Genomic DNA, 23,687 nt, shown 5'->3' on the forward strand with positions numbered 1-23,687 from the left:
GAAACTATATCTATATTCTTAAGGTTTTTACAGATGGGTATGTTGTATAATTTATAGCCTGATTTATAGAACATTTTCTTCATAAAAACATTGCGAAAATTGATACGTTTTCAAAACTTTGAGCTCAGAATCCCTTTTAGTAAATGTCTTTGCAGGTGCCTAAGTTATTCTTTATGCCAGATACATTATTATCAGGCACAGAATAATATATTTGTTTTCTATAATCCACATAAATGCACAATAATAACCTCTCAGACACCGGAGTGGATCTTTGTTTGCTGAAATTGAATTGTTCTTTGCTTGATCATAATTTTAACAAAATAAGGTCCGTCACACGCTTCCATAAATTCCACCAGGAGACTCCCAAGCCGGGATTTATTAGCGTGTTTGATATGTTTTTTACTGAGTACAAAGCTTTTACTGTGATGGTAAAGTGAGTAGAAGTGAGCAGCCAGAGTAACTTTAATGTAATGATTTATTTACTATTTTTAATAAACTTCTTTCCACGTGTTTTCACTTAATCAGCACTCCTGAATTAACTGAATTAGTAATCTTTGCATCGTCTTTGAAATGATTTACTCCTCTTATTGCAGCGATGCATTAGTGATATTAAATATTTGATCATGTTTGTCGTCCTCAGGATTACACTGGACAGACAGGATCCATCGGACCCAGTGGACCACAGGTACAAACACACATTTCTTTACTTTATTAATATAGTTTACTGCTAAACATCACCGATAGGTTGTGGTGAGTTTATCCTCAGGTCACATGACTCACTGTGTGTGAGTGGGCGTGTGTGTGTGTGATAAACATCAGTCTCCGTTTCAAAGAGAGAGTTTTAGTTTCCCAATGACGACCTTTATTATGCAACACGTCCATGGAGGAAATACTGAAACCTCATTTGTTCCAGACAGTCTGTTCCTCAAACACTGCTGGACAAACGTCTGTTAAAGTTATATTCAGGGTCGACCAGGGGTTGCAAAATAAAGCTGAGGGGTCGTGAGATGATGAACAGGGCAAGAAAAAACCCCCGCCGAAACTGGATGCTTCTTCAATACAGCATGATGTTCATTACGTAAACTATGGTCCATTTAGAGTCAAATAGACCATAAAGCAGGGTAGGCTTTAGGGTGGGGCTACACAGTGATTGACAGGTCTCTATATAGTCTATGGTCACGACTGAGACCATCTCCTCGTGTCTTAAGAGGCATTCTGAAAATCTCGAGTGACGCAAAACACTGACGTCGGTTGTACGTCCTCACATCTGTTGAGCCAGTCCATTTATTTTATTATTAATTACACAAACAAGAATAAAACCAAACTCAGACTTATCACACTTTAAACGCACAGAAATCCATCACTTTCCCCACTCGTGGCATATAATGAAATAAAAAGGAGAAAAGCAAACAGCTCCCCAGTATTCATTTGAAGAATTCAGCTGTCCTGATTTCTGCATTTGGTGGCTGCGGTCTTAAACAAAAAATGGCACTTTTCACCCATCTTTGAGCCGGTCTCATAATGGTCTGGCCGCTTACACAAGTCAGAGTCTTATCAGTGCCGCTGGCAGTCAGCACCGGGTGGTAACTCATTTCCAGACAGCGCCTGAGGAAGCCGAGGTGAGCAGCAGCACACTGCAGCACAGGAACCGAGGAATTCTAACAGGTCCTGAACCAGAGAGAGTGTGCGCTTTGCCCACGAAGCCAAAGTCGGCTGATGGTGAAGATGTTGCTTTCCGGCCAAGCTAGAACTAACAACCTTCAAATGAAAAGCTAACAATACGTCTAAACCTTATCCCAACAGACACCATTTAAAAAGGTGAGAACATGTGTTGAAAACCCCTGAGGACTGAAAACACTTCATGAATGGCAAGTTTAAAGTCAGTGGAAAGTCATTAATGAACAGTTTATTGCTTTTATGAAAGTGAAGCGGGGAATCTGGGGAAAAAAAGAAATGTGTCTGTGGCCTTCCCCCATCGGTCAGGGTATGAAGTGTAAAGTGTGTCTGTGCACACCTGCGCGTGTACATCCGGCGCGTTGTTCAGGGGACGACCGAGTAGGGTTGATAGGGCAGTATCTTCTGTCGTTCATTGATTGCGTAAATCCATGCTGGCTTGACGAAGTTCAGATTGCCGTTCTCCATCAGCGCCTGTGTTAGAGACAGCGAGAGGAACAGACAGAAGTCATCTTGTTGCATTACAAATGCACAGATAGGACGAGGTGTACAGCCTTTAGAAAAGTGAAAGCTCGGGATTTTATAACTAAAACTGCTAATTCAGGGGCTGACAAACCAATTCTAACCCACAATTTCTAACTGATGAAAAAGCCACTCGGCCCCAACACTGCTGTATTTTCACTTGGAGGGCTAAAAATAACTCAATTTGCTTCAATGCTTTTGAATGATCATTGCTTGCAAAATGAGAGCTTACTGCTTAAACTGCTAAGAAGTCTCCTTCCTTCCCCCTATGTGGCTTTTTGAATAGAGACTTTCACTTTGCATTATTGAGCATTACGTTTCCTGGAGCAGAAAATAAAAGCATGCATGCAAACACGTTGGAATCCACAGCATCGTAAACCTTCTTAAGGTCGTGTTAGACGACATTATTACGCAGAAAGAAGCAAAGACTCAACTGACGTCTTCAAAGGAGTCGTGCCACCCTTCACTGGTCACCACGAACTGCACCTTCTCCGCCATGTAGTCCTCAATCAGCCTGGAGCAGAGACAGTTTAGACAAACATTTAACCGCAGAGATTCTCACAGTGAGACTAATTGAAGTTGTAATTGTACTTGTATTGTGATTCTCACCCGTTAAAGGCAACGATGTAACGCAACAGCAAGCGCCTCTCGTTGTTGGGGAATTTACCGTAGAGGAAAAAGTGCTTTCCGCTCAGGAAGTCTGGAAGAAACGGGAAGAAGAGCGGAACTGCTGACTACATAATATGTAGGAGTACTTATAGGTGATCTTTGATAAAAGGGGAGAAAGCAGCAAAGAAAACAGGAGAGAAACTGAACACACTGTGATGTTTGCGTGTGGAGTTCCTGAAAGGCAGAAAGCCATCCAATTACTTTCTGTCAGGGTTTGTAACGGCCGACGAGTAAGGGAGGACATCTGTTCCGGGAAAAGGAGCGGGAGCAGACAAAAGAGACAAGACGACACGGAGACGGACCTGGCAGCTCGGGGATAGGGTGGTCCTCTTCAGCCTCGGCGTCTGTGTTTTCATCTGTCGACCCCCCGTATGGATCCTCCTGCTTCACCATCTTCACCTCTGCTGCTGCTTTCTTCTGTCTGCTCTCATTCTCCACCCTAGTACAGGGGCAGAAGAGGGGCATGTTATATCCTTTATGCTACATGATTACAGGTTTGCCTCTCAAAGGAAGAAACCTCGCTGCTTCTCGCTCTTTTATCTTGTCTGAGCACTTCGGTCACAGCTACGTTGGCAGGTCTCTTATGAAGCTAACGAATGTGTTAAAGAATTAAAGCTACTTCTATTGCACTGCTGCAAGTCACTCTATATAGGCTGTAAGACAATAGTAGTAGTTAGTGGATTACGTACAGCGATATCCTCAGAAAGCATTTACTCTGCTATTGAAATAACACAAAAGAATTTCTTTTTCAGTGCGTGCACATCTCAAATTAATTTGTCAAACTACACGGACTTGGATGAGTGGAGGAAATAGAGAACTTTGAGGAGCTTTAAGAATGTCTGTTGTATGGATAACCCCCACACGAGAGAATAAAAGATCCAAATGTTTCCTCATCACGATTCCACGTTCGGTCTCGCGTCCGAGTGAAAAGTTTAACCGAGGCTTTAAGCTGATATCGCCGGACCAAATCACAGATGCGCATTAGTCTGGAACCTCTCAGTTCCTTTTTTCGAAAGTAAAGTCGAACCCACTTGCAGGATTGCACCGTGAAAAGCTCACAGGGGAACCAATCGTAAGGCCGATGGCGTCGCTTTAATCAGAGGGCTTTCTCAGAGATCACCCTATGTCGACCTGTAGCCGACTTACGTTATGGTGTAATTATGAATCAAAAGTTGACTCGAGTAAAAGTGGAACTACTGATTCTAGTACGAATAGATGGGTCATTTATTTTACTAGTGGGGCAACACGAGAGCAGAGAACAAACATGATTAATTATCGTCATTATTTGTTTTGTTTACCTCAGCAGCTCGTCCTCCGTGTCCACGGCAGAGTCGTCGTCACCGCGTCCTGTAAAATAAAGGGCTTATTTGTCAATATGGTAAAACATTTACCTACAAAGCAGACTTGTCTGGTTGTGCTTAAAAAAAGGCCTTGCAGAAAATAATGTGTGATAACTTTCATATATTTAACCCCATCAGTTCACTGACAACACAAGGATTTTGCTGTATCCTTGTATCTTATAATACCATCACTGCACGATGACCCTAAACTTAGAACTAATTAACTATGATAATAATCATATTTTCTACAAAATACAGCCAAATGACATGTTCAGTGTGCGTAGCAGCAGGAGGAAAATGCTCGATGAATCCACATTTCTATGGCGCACACGTATTCGCGGTTCAAAAGGATTGAGTGGTAGTTTCCGTTGCCACACAATCCTGTGCTGTTGAGGTCTAATTAAAACGCCGTCTCCCTGTTATGTGGTCGGTGGGCTCAGTGTTTGTTGTGCGGCCTCACTGATGCACACCGGCACTTTACTTCTGGCCTCGCATTAACATAGAAATGAGAATCATGCACAAGTCCCTTCACAGCGATTGCATCTCGCCTCCGTTCCTGTTTCCCCCCCCCGGCCAGCATCTACAGTATCTATGTTGTTCGAGTCCTTTTCACGGTGGCGTTGTCAACTCATCCATTTCCAAGTGCTTCATAAACGTGGTCCCTCTTTGTCTAATGCCTCGGCCCCAACACCGTCCCCGTGCCCCTCAGTTCATTCAGTCCTCTTCAGCTCCAGTGCTACCTTCTCTCTGCCTCCTTAGTTAGAATGAAACACTTCCCATGAGCCACAGCCACTTGCAATTCAGCTCATGGATCTTTTATTTATATATATATATAAATAAAAAAACACATTTTCTGCTTTATCAGGTTATAGCTGCGAACCGTATGGTTTGTTGTTTGCTCCTCTGTGACAGAGAATTGGTGTTTTCCGGGCTTTTCTTATTAATTGCAGAGGTAAAGTGTTATCAGTTTCAATTAGTAAATTTAGTAAAGTCTAAGAGAAACAAAAGCTAAACTTCCACTTTTTCAAATGCAAACAAAAGTGGAATTAATAAAACAAAAAAAGAGGAATTTTGGAATTTGTAGTTTCAAAGTCTCCGTTTTCTGATCTGAAGTTGCCGTTACGTATCGGTAACAATATAATAATGTTCTGTTATTGTTCTACCAAAATCTGTGGCCCAAAGTGATAATTTAAAGCAAACTATTATGAAACACTAACAGGCCACAGCCGTGCTAGCGGTGCTGCCAATTTACCAATTAGCACTGAACACAAATTGCAGCAGAGGCTGACGGGAATGCGAGTCAATTTTGACTTCCTGGTGGATCTAAAGGAAAGATGAGGAGTCTTTGTGCTGCTGGGAACAGTCAGGAGTACCAAACTCTTTAACGATCATTGTCTGGAAACAACAACAACAACATTTCTGCACAACATTCTACAGAAATCAATCAAATGATTGTCGAGATGAAGGAGAACAGCGTCTGAGTTAGGACAAAAAGATCACAGAGGTGTGGTGAGTATGGCAGCACTGTATTATTGTTAAAATAGAGTGGAAAGTCAGAGGAAATGTACCTTTTACATATTAATTATGATTTTTCAATGCGATGCACTATAGTGCAGACACTCGTTTCCTCCCCTTTCTACTCAGGCTTTTGGTCCGGACTGTATTTGTTTGCACAGACCGCTCATTTAGTTATTACGTGTATATCTTCTGTTATCAGTCATTTATGGGACATAAACCAACGTGTTTCCTTTACGTTCAACAATGAATCAAAGGAGGTCAGCCAGTCTACATGACTTACAAGAAAATCATTGCTTCAACAGACGGGAGGATTTCATTTTGTGAACTTTTTCTTTTATTCCTTTATTCTTGAACTTCATCCGTACTTCAAGTGCCTCTTTGATTTTGGCTGTCATCTTTCCCTTTCCTCTATTTCACCGTTACAATAGACCTTCTTGCCCCATCATTACACCCGTCTGTCTGCCTCTTCAGATGAACTTTAGCTACAAGTCAATTGAAAAACACAGCGTGAGTCTTTGTAAGGCTTGGAGACACTTTTCCGAACACTAATGTGCTTTCTTTTTTTATCCCGACAGTTTGTGTAGCACACAAAGAAATAAAGAGAAGTGCAGATTCATTTAAATGGCATTGAACCTTAAACGAGGTAATTCAAATGCACTTTTGTCACAGTGGAAATTTCTATGAGAGTATTTTGACTCAAACCTGCTTCTTCCACATCAGTGGAGCCGGCATACTCGTCATCTTCATCCCTCTTCTCTGGTGTCTTTTTGGGGGTCACCTGTCTCTCCTGCTTCTGTGGAGTCTGCAACATCACGGACAGAGCGTTAAAACTGACTGACGGTAATAAAACATTACTCATTAGATCATTTTGTATAGGCTCACTTAAAGTACAAATCCACCTTTGTGTTCATTTCCTCTTCACTCTGGTCGTCCACTTCCATTTCGCTGTCCGAGCTCGACTCTGCTCCATCCATCAAATACCTGAAAGAAGACAAAGGACGGGTGAACAAAATGTGTCGGGATGATTGAAGGCCAGAAAGCGAGAGAACCTGGACTGCTTTACAATGTCTCAAATGGCGGCGAGTAAGGAAATAGTGGAACACTAGTTTGACACACCTTCAGAGTGAAGGTAATATTAGTCACCAAACCACCAATGTTTGTATATTAAATACTTTTAAGTCTGCCTGCTGGGAGACGAGTCTAATCTACTGCAGGAGGAGGAAAATAAATAAAGAAACGTCAAACCAGTGATGAGTTAGGCTTTGCCCCAAAGCCCTTTTCTTGTTTCACAGTCACTCTCGGTTAAAAGAAACTACTATTCCCCTTTTCTCTTTAGCCATTTGCAAGATGTTACTAATAGCCCTGGTTGAAAAGTACAACACAGTAGGGAGGGAGAGGGGGAGTTTCATTTTGAGAGACCAATGCGTTTCACAGGAGCTTGCAGGAGGAAGGTGCCGAAGAACAATAACAATAAAGGAGAACTTCATGTCCCATTAATGCACATTACTGACTTTGCTACTTCCTCGGAGTCTTTGTGCTTTCTCGCCTCACAGGTTTCCGTGGATCGTGTATATCTGGACCCTGGTCCTGCCTGACACCCACTGCTACTATCATTATTATCAGCAGTCACATTGCTATTGCCGATGCCATTACTGCTTTTGTTATCATTGTTATTCTACTATATCCACTGCTGCTGTTATTATTAGTAGTCGCACATTTCCCATCATTATTCTGCTTACTACTCTCATTATAAGAATAATTTCTGTCGTATGAATGTGTTGTAACTGTTATGTTCATTCTGTAAACATGACATCTATCACACTTCTGTCCATCCTGGGAGAGGATTCCCTCCTCTGTCTTCCTTTGTTTCTCCCTGTTAAAGGTTTTTTTTGGGGGAGTTCTTCCTGTACTGATGTGAGGGTCCCGGGACAGAGGATGACTCATGAGTACAGATTGTAAAGCCCTCTGAGGCAAATTTGTGATTTTGGGCTGTACAAAATAAATTGAATTGAATTGCTCCTCCTGGGCAAAAACAAAAAACGAGTATCTATTTGTGGGAAATCAAGACTTATTCAACATATAGTACGTCCCACTTATGAAGCCCACAATGTCTGCCACCACCTTCAGACTGTGACTAGTAGACTTCCCTCTACGAGGCGTCAGTCTGTATGCTCGTCATTTGCATGAACTTCAGGGATGATTGCGACCACATTAACAGCCAAATGCAAAAATCACGGAAACATATTTTCTGAGCATTTAAAAAAATCAATAAAAGACAGCTGCATATGATGTAAGTTTTGAATTGCGGTGTAATTGAATTGCAGAGAATTCCTTTTCTTTTTTTAAGTGACACAATCACGGAATAATGTTGCCAGAGTGTCTATTTGTAACGGACGAGATCCAAAACATATCACTTGTTCTTTGGCCCATGAGTGACCTTTCCATGCAAATGTTTGTGGAAAATACTAACAAACATCAGCCTCCGTGGCAGATAAATAAGCAATCAAGTAAAACCTGAAAATGTACAAAAGTAGCAGAAGAACAAAATCCACAAAAGATGAAGGGAGTGCGCTATTAGCAGAGAGATCATGAAGGCATCCGTAATGATCTTTGCAAAGGTTAGGAGAGCGTGGGGAGAAAAATAAAGCCAAATGTTCAATGAGGAAGTGACATTTCTACGAACCCCCTCCATCAAGTCCCCCAAGCCACTGTGAAGTCACCTGGGCATTACCAGCTTGAAAGTGTTAAGTGCGGAGAGTCCAAATACCACCGTTAAAGTCATTATGTCCGCTCACACAGAAGGGAGACATTCTACTGACCTGTGCTTACTTGCCTCATAAAACCCAGTGCCCAGGAAATTGGAAAATGAAAAAAGGCCACAGTGGGCATCGGGGGTGAGGCAGAAACAGTTGCTTATGGCAATAAGTGTTGTTGCCTCTGAAGCACTCGCTCTATCAGCGCTGTTGTTGACAGAGAACCGGGGACACGCTGTTTTGTTCGAGAGGGTGTAAAACCCCAGTCCTACTCGAGCTGAAGCGCTTTGGATTGTGAAATACATTTAAAGAACAGATGCTCTGTTTGGAGCTGAAACAATTACTCAAATAATGGATTAACAGGAAAGTTAATCCGCAACAATTTTGATAATTGATTGTTAAAACTTAAAGCTTTTGAATGTATCCGACCGAAAACAAACCCAGCCCAGTGTTGCCAACTCTTTTCTCCAATGAAAGTGCAGCTGGCAGCGCGTGTGGAAGACAGGCGGGTCGGTAGATTAGCCGTTCAATCACCTCGTTCGGCCCGAATGACGTGATTTACAGTCTGATTTATTACAAACCTGCTACAACCACAGGAACAAGGTTTCTTCTTTTTTCTCTCAAAGTATTTGTAATTATTTCTAAAATACATTACCCACGTTAGCTTGAAGCAAAGGTGTCAAACATTCGTTGGTTCTTTTCTCCGTTTTGAATCACTGTAAATTAAATATTAAATATCTTCATGACTATCGATCAGATATATACAGTAATGTCTGTATATATCTGAAGGTGCCACACTGGGCGCGGGAAAACAATTTTCTGGCAATTTAGGTGCAAAACAATCAAGAAAACAATCTAATCGATAATGAAAGGACTCGTTAGTTGCAGCCCTAAACTTTTAAACTTTTGACTCTGTACGATTAAGGATGCAGTGAATGTTTTCAGACAATAACTATTACGCGATGGGGTTTTGTGTGCAATTAGGTTTTATTTACCGTAGATTTATCACAGAGTGATTGCGCTGATATTTTGGCTCCAACATGCAAACTATTTTCCTATTCTTTAGGGATGTTGCTACAGAGCCCGAGTTTTAATGAGAAATGAGTTTAATTATTCAGCTCCATTGTGACGGGATGTTGTAGAGCTGCTCGAGTGTTTTCTGCTCTCCTCTTTCTGCCCATCTCTGGATTCTCACTGATTGGATAATAACTATATGGAGAATGCATTTCTGGGGTTCTTGGCTGATGTAACACTGTATTTTAATATATGTATACTGTATATATACACACAGTATATACACACTACACAGCGCGTATGCATGGAAAGAGCTGAAGCTGTGCATTTGCCCCCAGGCGCTCAGTGAGACGGTGTTTGTGTGCGTGATGGAGCAACAGTTTGAGAGTGCGCGTATTTGTTTGGGCACTTGTCATCATCAAAGTAAGTGGTCCCTTTAATTACCCATAGCAGATGCAGCTTTTAAATAAAGAATACATCATCAAAGCCGCACACTCCACACGCCGCACAATGGCGTCGCTGGGCAAGGGAATGGATTATTCTAGCAAAGAGAGCGGGGGGGTGAGGGAGGGGGGTGAGGGATCTTCGGCACCATCAGGAATTGACTGAGAAAGGCGAGCGTGAGCGAGAATGATGACACAGGCTGCAGGAAACTCATTTCAATGCATCTTTTTGGAGAATCTTGAAGTGATGATCAGACTTCATAAAACCACCTCGTTAATGATTAATCTGTCAATTACTTGTTTGATTTGCTTTGAAGTGAAAAAACAACCAAATGTATTCAATTTATTACCGTATGAGACGAAGAAAGGCAGCAAATCCTCACATTTGAGAAGCTGGGATCCGCGAATGTTTGACGTTTTGTGCTCGTAAAATGAAAGTTGATTCTCAAAATAGTTGCCAAATAATTCTTTGCTGATCGACTAATCCGGTGAGCCTCAGAGCGCCGACTAGTGGGCCGCGGAGGAAAGGTTAGTTTAAGAATTCACATAAATAAAAAAAACATAGAAATAAAAAAAAGCATCATTTCAAAGCGTTACAATGCGCGGCAAACACCACAAATCATCAGACAGAGAGAAGCATGTTTTGCCACCGTTTCTGCTGTGAACTGGAAGGTTTCATGCTCCAAAGTGATGATGTATTTGTGAGATTAACACCACCCATATTAAGCCCCTTTCAGACGCATCCACTTCATTCTGAAAATGGTAATGTTCCAAGCCGGAGTCATTCAGTTCCTCCTGTAGAAGTGAAATCATTTTTAAACGCTTTCTAAGCGCACAGAACCAAAAAGCGATGGACTCCGAGAAATTAGATGCGATTTGCATAAATCACCTGATTGCAAAAATTTGAGCCGACCGTGATTATTTTTGCATAATCGTTAAGATTCCACAATCAAGGCGGTATGAAGCCGATGTCACAAAGTTGGCAGCAAACAGAAAGTGATGTAGTTGCGAATCCATCGGCTGAGCACAAGATTCCAGCGTCAGGAAAACAAAACGTGGAACCAAAGCGCTGATGGACGGGTCTGTTCGCCTCGCATGAGACTGAATTTGTTGCTTTCCGACGCAAAATGATGACAGAGAGGTGCCGGTGACGGGTCTCTTGATTTATAGCTTCATAGAGCGTCTCCGCTGTTCGGGTGCAGCGGTGTGTTTGACATCTCCGGGGAAAGTAATGCTGGAGTTGGTGTGTTCATGCAGCTTTTCTAATTAGATAATTCACATAAATGGAAACATGGCGTTAGCCGCAGCGTGTCATTTGAGTAAGTTATCTAGTAGAAGTAAATGTACAGTTTAGGTTTTAGTTTGTCTCTGAATAAATCCTCAAGACCCCAGAAAGCTTCAGCAATTAACTGCTTTGAGACTGTAATCTGAAATGATTCAAAATAACTTTATGTGCATCAAGAGAACTAGATACAGCGTTGGAGGCGGGGCCCCGTTCATTGTCATGAATGTTGCTTCGTGGCACATGAAGCCAAAATGTCTCGACTGCTGAGATCTTCCTCATTGTTTCTGCATCTCTGGGCCTTTAGAGCGAGCACACCAGCGTTTCCTTTCAACTCCGCCTCCCGGCTCATTCATTCACTCTGGATTATTAGTACATTTCACAACTTTTAGGACCTAATGACTTTAACAGGGGCTTTTCAAAAGGTTCATAACGTCTTTTTGGGGCCCCACCCTGACGACGTAATTCCAGAGCCTCTTGCTGGAGGCTTGTTGTGCAGCAGAGCGAGATTTGCCAACAAATTAATTTCGATGAGCAGCCATGTAAGTTCACAACGTAGATTTAGGTCGAGTTGCAAATTCAAAAGCACACACATAAAGTGAACAGAAATAGACAATTAAATCGTTAATCGCAATTATTAGTTTGACAATTATGATTGCACCTTTTTCTCTCGTCACAACCGATAAAACTCAGCGGCCATAAAAAAAGTAATAAAAGTCCCTTTTCAGGCAAAGATGCCAAACAATTGATGGTTTCATGTTCTCAAATGGGAATATTTGCTGCTCGTCTTTGTCTTACATTATAGTATATTTTACGATAGAGAGACAATTTAGAGGCAATCTCACTGATATTGTACAGACCAAACCATTAATCTAGAAAACAGTTAGCAGAGTAATCAATGATGAAAATAATTACACTGCAGCAGTGTGCTGTATTCCTGCCCCATGGAAATGATGATAGTCACAGAAATGTTGTTACCATCAATACGTTTCACCAGGACAAGTAGTAAAACTGGAATACCGTCACATCTCCAGCAGACAGCAGTTGTACTGATTCCAAGTTTGAAAGTGGCTTAAGAACAATATAAAGGGCTGCGCGCGAGACTTTTTTTACTTGGGCGGACACTTTGACAGCTATTACCATATCTAGTTCTAGTTCCGAGTTTTCCTATTCTTAATATAAATGCAACAGCAGCCGGAGACTAATGCGCTCAGTAACCTTGCCGTGTGGGAGCCCGGTCGCAAATTGATTCGTCCTCAAGCCAGACACGATCAGCACAGAAGCAACGAGTACGAAGGAATTTCTTAAACGATAACGCAAAGTTTCACACTGCAGTACACCATAACCAAACTCCTCGGATTAATTTGGACCTTCCGTTGCCCAAGATGAGTGTCCTGGTTTACATTATTCAGCACAGACTCATGAGGGGCAATGGCGGAGGACGTTACCAAAGCTCCCCGCGTAATGAGGCCTTTGATTAGGGAGCTGCTGGAGCTGGATGGGTTGAATTTGTGATCACAGCAGGCATCAGCTGCTCAAGGTTACAATGTTCTATGTAGCAAGTGGGCATCGCTGCTGTGAGGGGTGTATTTGCGGACGCTTCAATCAGCGCGAGTGCCGCGCACAGAACGTACCATGTGGACGCACAGACGTGGCAACAAGAAGCGGAGTCCCATCCAGATGTTCCAGCGGCCAAACCGGAGCCTTTCTGACGGCTCAAGAGTTTCCATACGAGCGTCATTGCAGTTTCACTTTCCTGTCATCACGATTGAAATCCTTGTTTCGTACTTCGCCCTCTTACCGTTTGTAGGGGAGCTTCTGTTTCCTCTTATGGCAGTCCATCACCCACTCCTTCCGTACGATGGTGCCCCCTGCTGATTTCACCTGGCTGTACTTGGGCGTGTTAGCGAAGGCACAGCTGCAGATTAGTGGGCCAAAAAAGTCACACACACACACACACGGTTACTTTACTGAATCCCACAAGGGCAATAGTCTGCTCTGACAGCAGAGATCAAGATAAAATTAAACTGAATTACCGAGAGTGCTAACAGGGCTGTTACACAATGTTTGTCGATGATAAATAATCAACAGCAGATAGAAAGTCACATGAAAGAACATCTCTTTAGAGACCATCAATTGAAAAATGTTTGTAGGTAACAATAATGTAAAACTTCATTGCACATCAGCCCTGCTGCCATAATATTTTAATGCATATATTCACATTCAGCAATGAAATATGCGATTATGTTTCGATGATATTCTCCAAAGAAACATGCCAGTAATCTGTTTTATCGGCCGTGATAAAGTATTTATTCTTTTCATTACGTTTTGATCTTATCGTCCGCCAACATCACGCAGCCTCACCGTGCACACTGTGCATTTATGTCTTGTGTTTCTCTTTATGGAGGCATGATTCTGAGCTGTCCTTGCCAGCAGAGGACTTTGTTTACTGTGTTGCTTGCAGCAGCAACAACTTTTTGATGTGGTGGAAATATAAAAAAACTAATTTTGTGATATTCTTTCATCTGATAACTGGCAAAGACAGTCAAGTACACGAAACAACAGTGCCATTACAACTACAGACTACAGTGTGGAGGACACTTTTCTACTGCTGGTATTTCAAACAAGCTGCACATCTCCTTTGAAATATTTGTAACAATAAAAACAGACGCTTGGTAGATTCTCTGCATCGACCCTGTGGTGCAATACATCACAATAATACGTCTAGAGGGAAAAAAAGCAAGTATTCATAAATGGTGAAGCGAGGACATCTCAAGCATACAGTTCTCACAGTCCTGCTCGATACTTACATGAGGTGTGTGGCGCCGGGTGTCCAGTCGGGTCGGTATTTACCTCCCATGTCCAGAGCCTTTTCCCTCAGCTCCCCTCTGAAGGGGTTTTGGAAGCCGCTGAGGACAAACACCACCCCGTCCATTATCCGTTTGAATGGGACCTGCTGCCCGCCGGCTTTCTGCTGTTTGGGTTTGGGTTCGGGTTTGGATTGGCTCTCCCGCTTCTTGTCGGCAGACTTCTGTGCCGAGGAAGCTGGAGAGACAATATGCGACGTTCAAAGAAGGCGATGAAATTGACCCGTGTGCTGAGATTCAGACGCGGGTGTGAAGTGCGTTACCTTTGGCGGTGCCGGGGCTCGGCGTGCCGGCCGGGCTGGGCTTGGGTTTGGGGGTCGCGGCTTTGCCCTCAGGTGAGCCAGCCGGGCTGGCTTTCTTCGAGGGTGGAGGGCCGGAGGAAGACTGGCGCTCTTTGCTGAACTCAAATTTTCTTTTTGCTGGTGTCTATGGGGAAAACAATTAATGCAAGTCACTAATGAATTTTCACCTTTTCAGAATGAAAAGCAAAAAGAATGTGCACCTGTATGTCTAAGAAAGGTGCTCTGGAGGAGATACTGTTGCCCACACGAGGTGATCTGACAAATGAAGTACATCTAATAAACCTGACTCAAAATGTGGAAAGCAATTAGCCCTGGGTGAGCCATCTGACTTAAAATGGCCCTTCAGTATGCAAATACAATGATTGTGCAGATTTGAATATGATTAGCTTTTATGAAAAAAGGTGGAGAATCCATTACACGAGAAAATTGGAAACAGAACTTCAATTACTGGGGCATCTTTTTATGCGTCTTTCCGGTTCATAGACGGTTCATGTTGAGTTCTTCCTCCAGAGTGGGCTCAGGCAGCGTTACATTGATGCATCATTCAATAAATTGGATTTTTGCCAAATAAGAAAGTGGTTTTGAAAAACGGAGGAATGAGCACAGATAACGTGAGATATCTGCTGTAAAATGAACCGAGTTCATTTTTCATACTGAAATGTATGAATGAATTTTTCATATACACCCTTGGATTACTTACAAAAAGCTTATTTTGATTAAAGACAAACCTGTTGTCAGAAACTGTGATGTGAATGTGAAGAAAGAGAAGCGAAAACAAATTCAAGTCAGTTATTCGGTAAAAACCTTGATTTTTTTTCTTTTAGACACTACACTTTCCCAAACACGATGTGATTGTTAAATCCCTAAAAAAAAGCTTTATCGCCTCTGCTTCTTCTTCTTCTCCACGTAACCTCTCTGCTTTCCTGTTGTCTGAATAAAGCAAGAAAACGGCTCCTCATTAAGGGAACCGCTGTTTGCTGGCTGTCCTTCAGAAAATGATGAGGAGGTTTAGTACCTGTGGTGAGGCAGAGCTGGAGGAGGAAGCTTGGCCTGACGAGTGGGCGCTGCCGCCCGCCTGCAGGGCAGCAGCAGCGTAACTCAACCTCTCGCTCTGCGGAGACACTAAAGACAGAAAAGGGCAGAGTGCTGGTGAGGGAACAAAGAAGCCTGACAATAAAGAATGCCTTTGAAACATCCCTTCCCTCATGTCCCCTGGCACACTTAAATAGCTTTAAATAAAGCATAAGTAGTGCTCTCTTGGAACCTCTTTTTAATAATTCAACTTGATTAGCACTTCATTGTTACAAGGACATGAAAGCATTTTATTGGGGTAAGCTGAAATGAATGGATTTACCTTTGAGTGGAGTACTGGACTTTGTTGCATTGTCCCGACTGAAGAAGAGACTGCCTGGCTGAAGGCTGGGACTATCTGAAGGAGACTCGTCCTTCACCCTGAACTGTCCCAACTTTGTCAGTTTCTGACAGGAGACAAGAAGGAGAAGATTAATACCAAACGACAAAGTGGAGGGGCTGATCGGGGTGCAGTTTCTCTTGTTATCTCTAATATAGCAAAAAACGTTCAATTTGACAAAGTGTTTCACAAGTTATAAAGGTGCCCCACACACACACACACACACACACACACACACACACACACACACACACACACACACACACACACACACACACACACACACACACACACACACACACACACACACACACACACACACACACACACACACACACACACACACACACACACACACACACACACACACACACACGAGAAGGTGTGCCCCGTTTGAGTGCTGGAAATATAAATATAACATATGTCCAGGTCAGAGTAAAGCAGTGCAGCCGCTCAGTTAATCTTACAGCAACATGCTCACAAAAACATTTCCTTATAATATAGAATTTCATGCCGACACGAACATGAATGAATAACTCTTATTTGTTTCTGGTTTACATGTTTTTTGATCGGGCACTTTTCTGATTCAGACAATTATTTGGCATCATTCAAGACAACGTGTTTGTGTTAAGGCAACATTTAGCTTTTTTTAGAGGGTTTTTGTAAATGAATGAGAATGTTTCTTTTTTTCCAAAGTAAGGTTTGAAAAAGTATTGTTTTTAAGCACTAAAAGCTGGAATCGTATCACAAATATCAACATCCAGCACTCGTCAACAATATCATCACCGTCTCAAGCCTTCAAATCAAAAGGAATAAAAAACGTCAATCGGCACCCTGGAGATTTGAAAACAAGACTTTGCGTGACTCACCGGGGAGGATGCTGGAGGAGGATCATTTTTGTCAGGCGGCGAATGAAACTTAACAAAGGCCAGTCCGTATGCTATGTTCTGCAGAGTACACACACAAATTCATCAAGAAACAACGAATGAATGCTCATTAGCAGAGCCGGCCCTAGGAATAAGGCGATAAGGGCAAAGGCTAGGGCCGCCATCCATCTGTAAACTAAATGAATGTATTACTTTTTATATCACCTTGCTATATGGCTGGCTACACACAATTTTCACTCGGTCCCACTTTTCCTGTGCCGTGCTCTTCTGCAGCTGGTGGGGCCCAAAGAAACGCACCCGGTTCATGTTGGTGCCGTTACGGCTCTCCGTGGGCGACATGAAGGAAGACGTAACCAAAAGAACCTAGGAACGGTTGACATCAAAGTATAAAGGAACAAAACGCACAGCAGTAGAGTAATTACACTAATTAGGAGGTGATATACGTTGTACGCGGTTCGGTTTGCAACAACATACCTCATAGTCCTGGTCTCTGACAGCTGAAGAATTGCCCACCAGCACCTCGATGAAAGCCGACCCTTCATTTCCAATATCGATGCTGTGCACCTGCTCCTCCTTCTCGAGCTGGGAGAAAAGTAAAACACCACAAGTTAACGAAGCTCACACTAGAAACAAAGTGAAAAGAGGTTAACCAGACCCTGCTCTGTAACATGATGCTAAAGAAATACATTCATACATCAGAATCAGAATCAGAATATATGTGGGAATAGACCAGCTGCTCCTTATGGATACAATACTTTGTAATATAATCCTCATAATCAAAATTTCAAAGTGCGTTTAGCATATTGTGTAAATCGGTATAGTCTATACTTAAAGCCTCAGGCAGGAGGTGAAAAGAGACAAAGATAAACACAATATGTTATGACATTGTCTCCCAGACTTAGTTAAAAAGCTTTGCAGTCAAACAGGCAATTTACTTCTGCCTAATAATCCCTAAAGAACAAAGACAACTGCAACCGTTTTGAAGGTATTCTGTGAAAAAAGGAAATAGACTCATAGCACAACGTGCATGCAAGTTGGAGAAGGTATTAACATTAAAAAACGCAGACATGGGGATTCCCAAAAGGACAAAAATATGTCAACAAAGGAGAAGTGGGAGCGAAAGTCAACATTTTAAATTGGTGACATAATGCAAATGACCTCACACATCAGAATTTAACAGAAAACACGAGTGCACAATCTTAATCACTTAATGGAAAAAGGCAAATTGGATTCAAAGCTTTACTTTAGTGGAGTGAACGCATGAACGGGATCAGACAGGGCTATTGGAGACCTATAGAAAGGTCTTTGAGTTACAGTCACGGAGTTGCTAGTTGTGTGAAACACAGGATTTGGGCTCCAGAGTTTGATTTGGATCAAAAACATACCTGCAGAATGACCGATATCTGCTTCTCCCCGGGCCGCGCTGCTTTCCACTTTCTGTAGGTGTCAGAGCTCAGCAGGTTGTCTGCCTTGTGGGTCTGTTTCGCATGATGACAAGTGAGTGGCAGGAAGGCTCACATTTGGCTGAATTAAAGATATATATCTACAAAGTGTGCTATGAAGACACAGAAGGGGAACATTTTTTTTACAAATTCAATGCAAGTGAGAAGTGAACTTACAGTGTCCTCGGTGCTGCAAGACACGACGTGTTTGAGTTGGATTTCTGGCATTTTGTTGTTGGTTCTGAACAAGTTACAGATTAATAAAACAGCTGGAGGCAAACAAACGGGCTCGTGTCTTACCACTAAGCGATGTATAACCAACTAATCTCACATAAAAGTGTTCCTTCAATGGCTGTGAATGTAGCCTCGAAAACTAAAGTAAATTCACTTTGTTTCTGGTCAGATCTAACGTCGGCTAACGTGATAGCATGCTAGCAAACAATAGGCAGAGTGAACTTTTCCTGATTAGCCTGATGATTTCAACACTCCTCGCGGGCTGTGACGCACGAACTTTTGCAATTGTTATGCATATGACACACAGCCGCTAACTTTGGCATTACATTGAACACAACAAGACGTATAGTAACGCTTTTAATTTTAAGAAAAATGTGCATAGAGGCGAACTCATATTCCCACCTAAAGGCTGTGTCGCGCTATGACGCAATTTCCTCTTTCCAACCAATGACAGAGCTTCGTGTTCTTCTTCTGCACTTTAATAACAGCACCGTCACAGTTGTATCGCCACCAATCGCTCAGGATGTGTACAGACATCTTGTGAGTGAGACAAATATATCACCAAATAACTAATGTACAGTATATATATACATATTTATATATACCGATATATACATACGTATATATGCATCAGAATCAGCTTTATTGGCCATGTACATAACGCATACAAGGAATTTGAATTTGACTCCATACAAATATATACATAAATATACACATATATAGATATGTATACACACATATACAGTATATATGTATATATATATATATATATTATATATATGTATATATATATATATATATATATATATATATATATATATATATATATATATATATATATTATATATTATAGGTTGAGCTGTCTGAGCAGATTTTCTCCCTCCAGGGAACTTTTATAACACTGTCTGAGGATCACTTTGTGTTAGACATGCTGTTGTTACAAATGCAACTGGAGCAGCAGAACGTCAAGATCAAATAAAATCAGACTGCTTATGTGCATTGAGGAACAGACACATAAAGAAAAGACCAAAAAAAACTCATTTATCAAACCTTTTCATCTTTTATAAAAACAACACAGGCAGGTTAAAGGCAAACATTCAAAGAGGCAGACATTGTTCAATATGGAGATTAGGAGAGGGATACACCACCACTAGATATTACAGAGATCACGCAATGGATGTGCAATATATGCAATAGCTGAAAGTTACATAACCTATGCATTACCATTAGTGTGAGAGTGAATCTGAAGTCTAATATGAGTTTAATGTAGCAGGTGAATAATGAGTCTTCTCCACAGTGAGCTCAGAGGATTTCCAGGTAGATTGCCGTCTCTGCATCGGCCACAGCGGTACTCTGTACCTCTCTTGTGCCTCTGACTCCCAAACCCACTCGTCTGTCTATTCCTCCATCCTCTCCTCCTCTTCTTCTTTCTCCACCTCTTCTGCCCATTGGACGGATCTGAAAAAAAAGGACAGATGTTGCTTCTATTTTGGATATTTAGCGATTTATATTTATGCAATGCCCTCTGTTGCCAACGACATAACCTACCTGCTTATTATGGACAAACAGAGGCGTGCAGTTCTGGTATACGAGTTGGTAGCTACCGTTGGAGTAGATATGAGTCACTTCTGTGCAGTTAATGTAGAGAGGCATCTGGTCCTGATAAAGTCCCATTCCTTCAGGGTACACGGCTGGACGTCTACTCAGGCCATGTCTAAGAGGAGCACAACAAGTACTTATTAAAACCTCACAACAAGCAAGTGTGACAAATACAAGTGAACATTTAAAGGGCTGATTTTTTTTTCACATACGTTCTAGCTCTCTTTCGGCAGCAGTAGAAAAGAAGAGACAGAAGGAATATGGCCAGGCAAATGGACACAGCAGGTATCACCAACCACAACAAAGTTGCCATCTCTGTTTATGGACAAAAAGAGCAGCGATGGATCAGCATCTGATGTGAAACTATAATACAATACAATTTTATCTCCATGGGTGAAAAAACATAGATTATGGTATGCCTTTTCAGACATTTACATTCAAGCTTGATGAAATGGATTCACTTTTAAAAGCTTTGCATTGTGAAGAAATATAAGATGGACTGCAGCAACTGAAAAGCTGCACTCACAGTAAAATAAAGGCAGAACAACATAAGGTTGTCTTTGCGGCACTCTTCAGCTTATTCTCTTTTACTTGTGTTTCCAAGCTGCAGGCATGTTGCGCAGATGTTTCAGCACTAGAGTGAGCAAACAAGAGGCAGAGCTGCTGTCTTTCTGTTCGCGTGGAAAAAACTGTACTTTGAACACACCTTCGTCTCCCTGCAGCAACATCAGGGAGTCGTTTCCCAGTGCGTTGATAGCAAAACAGATCACAGTCTGAGGTCTGTCCATGCGGCCCCTCAGAGTGGCCGTTAGCGTGTCGGGCTCAGATGTTACTGACACGTTGTAGTCACGAGGTGGAACAGTACCATTCACGCTCCAGGTGACTGCTGGTTTCGGGTTGGAGTCAACTGAACAGCGGCACAGCACATCCAGATCCTCAACAACACAGGTGGAGGAGAGCTGGAGGATGGCTGGTTTATCTGTATGAGAGAAAGAGCCCATATAAACTCTTTAACTTATTACTCTTAATATTTACTTAAAAGGGTAAAACATTTGAGGAAATACGCTTATTCATTAGAAGAGTTAGATGAGCAGATCAAAACGAGTCTCATGTCTGGAAGCTAAATATGAAGCCGCAATTAATTCAGAAATCTCAGAAAGAAAGCAAATAACTGTATTTCTCAAAATGTCAAAGGTTGCCCTTTAAAGCCCCTCGCCATTTATGTTTGGGCTACATTGTAGTTGAAAGGGAACCGGGAAAAGATTTATGAAGAAAACTTTAACACCTTAAAGAACAATTATCATCAGCTGATAATCTTGTTCTTTGCGAACATTTTAACTTCTCACATTGCTGCAGTGATGTCAAAGTGTACTCCGGGGTGTGGTCAGTACACTGTGACATCACTGTTTGGTGTGGTTACAGGTGCAACAGAGAACAACTCTGACCACACCCGACCAGTTAGAGGGGAAACAAACTAAAAACTTTAAACAACAAAGGACAGTGAAACATTTTAGCCTGGTGTCGTGCAGGTTAGGCGTGCTGTCAAATATACCAAATATATGTGTGTATGGCCATTGAGGTGGGCCTAGAGGAATAAGGATTACATTGTATGTTCAGCCGAGTGGGCCGAGACTCTCCTCGACCAATCAGGTTCTGTGCTGTGCAGCGGACCCTCATGTCCCGGGTCACGTTGAACACCCGGACCGCGTGTGTGCGTTGGTGGAGGTGCACCGTGCGGCCGTGTTGACTGTAGGACCAGCGGTACTCAGTCACCGGGGGGTCAGCTTTACAGGAGCAGACCAACAAGGCGTTGGCCCCCTCCAGCACTATCAAGGACTGGACCTGAACCACTACATCTTTTGGTGAAACTACGGAGCATGAGAAAAGAAGGGGAAAAAAGGTGTAAACTGAGCAAAGAAACACAAATATGCTCGTCAAAGCAATGCTTACATGTCACATGCAGATCCCTTGAAACGGACACTGCTTTTGCTCCCGGGTAGCTGACTTCACATCTGAGCCTGGGTTTCACCTGGTAAGACACAGTGAAGGACAGAGGGGCCAGTAACATCGGCCTGTGGGGCTCTGGGTGGAGTGTCTGTACCTCCCCAGGCTCGGTGCTGTTCAGCTGGGCTCCTCTCTCCCAGCTCCACTGCAGGGCAGGAGGTCTGGAAGGGCAGTGATAGCTGACGGAGCAGTTCAAGCTGACCAGCTGTCCCTCTGTGGCTGACAACATGCCGCTGATGACAGGAGCCTCAGGGGTGTCTGACAGTGAGGAAAATCTCCATCATTACTGTGTTTTTTTCTGCTGACGTGTATTTCATTCAAGACAAATAACAATATCTACAAAAGCACTGTGCAGAATCTCATACAATGGCCATTATTGTGGATTATTTTGTATTTATGTAGATATAGGAACTATTAATCAATCAGCACATATGTGATTGTGTATTAAAAAGTGGTTTATTTAAGGTGGACGATTCCACAATTCTTATTTTGTCTTTATTATTGTTTCCTATTTTCATTAAAATGTAAAAAGTACTTGTTGACTATGATCGATGATTTGTTCATTTATTTATTGCTATGTCCGGCATGCAGCTGACCTGAAGGGAAGCAATATCCACCACACACTTCTGCACTCAATATGTAATAAAAAGTTATTGACAAGAACATTTGGGGATTTTGTGTGCAATAAGTCATGTGTTGGTGATTCTCCACTTTGTGTTTACATGAAAATACAGTATTTCTGCTCCTTTGCATTTATACTTTTTCCAAGTTCTAAAGCTTGGATACACATACATTATCTGATTGTTAGATATCCAAAAGAACAACAGCTTTCATAGGAGAACAATAAGGCAGCACAGCGACTCCCAGACTCACCCAAAACATCCAGATTGAAGCTCCTTGGCCTCCCCCAGAGTAAGTCACCACCTCTCTTCAGAGCAATCTCAAACATCCGCGAGTCATCCTGGCTGATCCTCTCCATCTTCACTGAGCAGTCTCCATCTGGGATTCGCCCAAAGAAGGACATCCGGCCTTGGAAATCCCGGCTCACTTGGTCTCTGTCTTCACTGTTAAAAGCGGTGCTGCGGAGAGGGAAGAAGTGGCCACCACCTCTGAACCTCAGCCGGACGTCCACCTTCTCCTTCCTCCCCCTGAGAGGTGCCGGAGGAGTGAAAGAGCAGGGAATCACCACACAGGAGCCCACCAGCGCTTGGACACGGTCAGGGACTGAGGGCACAGGAGAGACAGCCTGGACCCTCCTCCACAGGCTTGCTGCTGTGATAGAGAGCAGACGATAATTATCAATACACAGGATCTAAAGTAACCATGCCTTGTTCTGAACTCAGGTTTAAATCACAAGAGACATCCAGCCGTAAAATTGTGCCTCATGATCGTGATGTTCATGTCTAATGTGCTTGACCTGACCACCATGACACCAAAGACCACTTCTGGAGTGCATGACCGATTAAAACATGCGTGTTCGAAGCTACAAAGCTCTCACGGGTCTAACTGAATTAATCCCTTGATATCTTCCAGAAAGGTCATCACATAGAATACATTTGAGCTAACGTGAGGTTATGCTGTATTCTCCTGCACTGTCTGCAAACACATTACATGACCCAGAACAATTTCGCAACAGATTTATATTTAGAAAAGGGAAGAGGGTAACTGCACTGCTGTCTCTGGAAAATCTACTACGTAGTACCATACTTCAAAATGATCTTGATTA

The 23,687-nt window shown here is 42.4% G+C and overlaps 1 protein-coding gene across 2 annotated transcripts; it reads right to left on the minus strand.

Annotated features, from left to right (window-relative positions):
- Positions 1–1,266: 1,266 nt before the first annotated feature.
- xrcc1 (X-ray repair complementing defective repair in Chinese hamster cells 1) lies at positions 1,267–18,784 on the minus strand. 2 transcript variants are annotated; one of them, XM_076106783.1, is made up of 17 exons: positions 18,302–18,783; positions 18,068–18,160; positions 17,157–17,264; positions 16,887–17,045; positions 16,665–16,742; positions 15,739–15,862; positions 15,400–15,506; positions 14,346–14,508; positions 14,026–14,260; positions 13,017–13,133; positions 6,623–6,704; positions 6,426–6,525; positions 4,164–4,212; positions 3,168–3,304; positions 2,806–2,896; positions 2,635–2,710; positions 1,267–2,148 (listed from the first exon to the last, which is right to left on the minus strand). In XM_076106783.1, exons 1-17 carry the CDS (start codon positions 18,350–18,352, stop codon positions 2,041–2,043), a joined length of 1,878 nt encoding a protein of 625 aa, XP_075962898.1. In that variant the 5' UTR covers positions 18,353–18,783; the 3' UTR covers positions 1,267–2,040. The 2 variants fall into 2 exon arrangements, 1 of the variants encoding a protein (XP_075962898.1); XR_012957727.1 differs by lacking the exon at positions 1,267–2,148 and having other exon boundaries at positions 2,681–2,710; positions 3,067–3,304; positions 18,302–18,784.
- Positions 18,785–23,687: the final 4,903 nt, after the last annotated feature.

Source organism: Anarhichas minor, unplaced genomic scaffold (genome assembly GCF_050575085.1).
Source record: "Anarhichas minor isolate MPS153535 unplaced genomic scaffold, ASM5057508v1 ptg000035l, whole genome shotgun sequence".
Classification (NCBI taxonomy): Eukaryota; Metazoa; Chordata; class Actinopteri; order Perciformes; family Anarhichadidae; genus Anarhichas; species Anarhichas minor.

Coding starts and splice junctions, on each gene's coding strand:
- xrcc1 (XM_076106783.1), bottom strand. CDS start 18,352: ATGCCAGAAATCCAACTCAAACACGTCGTGTCTTGCAGCACCGAGGAC. Junction 13,134..14,025: donor CCCGGCGCCACACACCTCAT/GTAAGTATCGAG, acceptor ACTAATCTGCAG/CTGTGCCTTCGCTAACACGC. Junction 6,705..13,016: donor CAGAAGCTCCCCTACAAACG/GTAAGAGGGCGA, acceptor GTCTTCTTTCAG/GTATTTGATGGATGGAGCAG.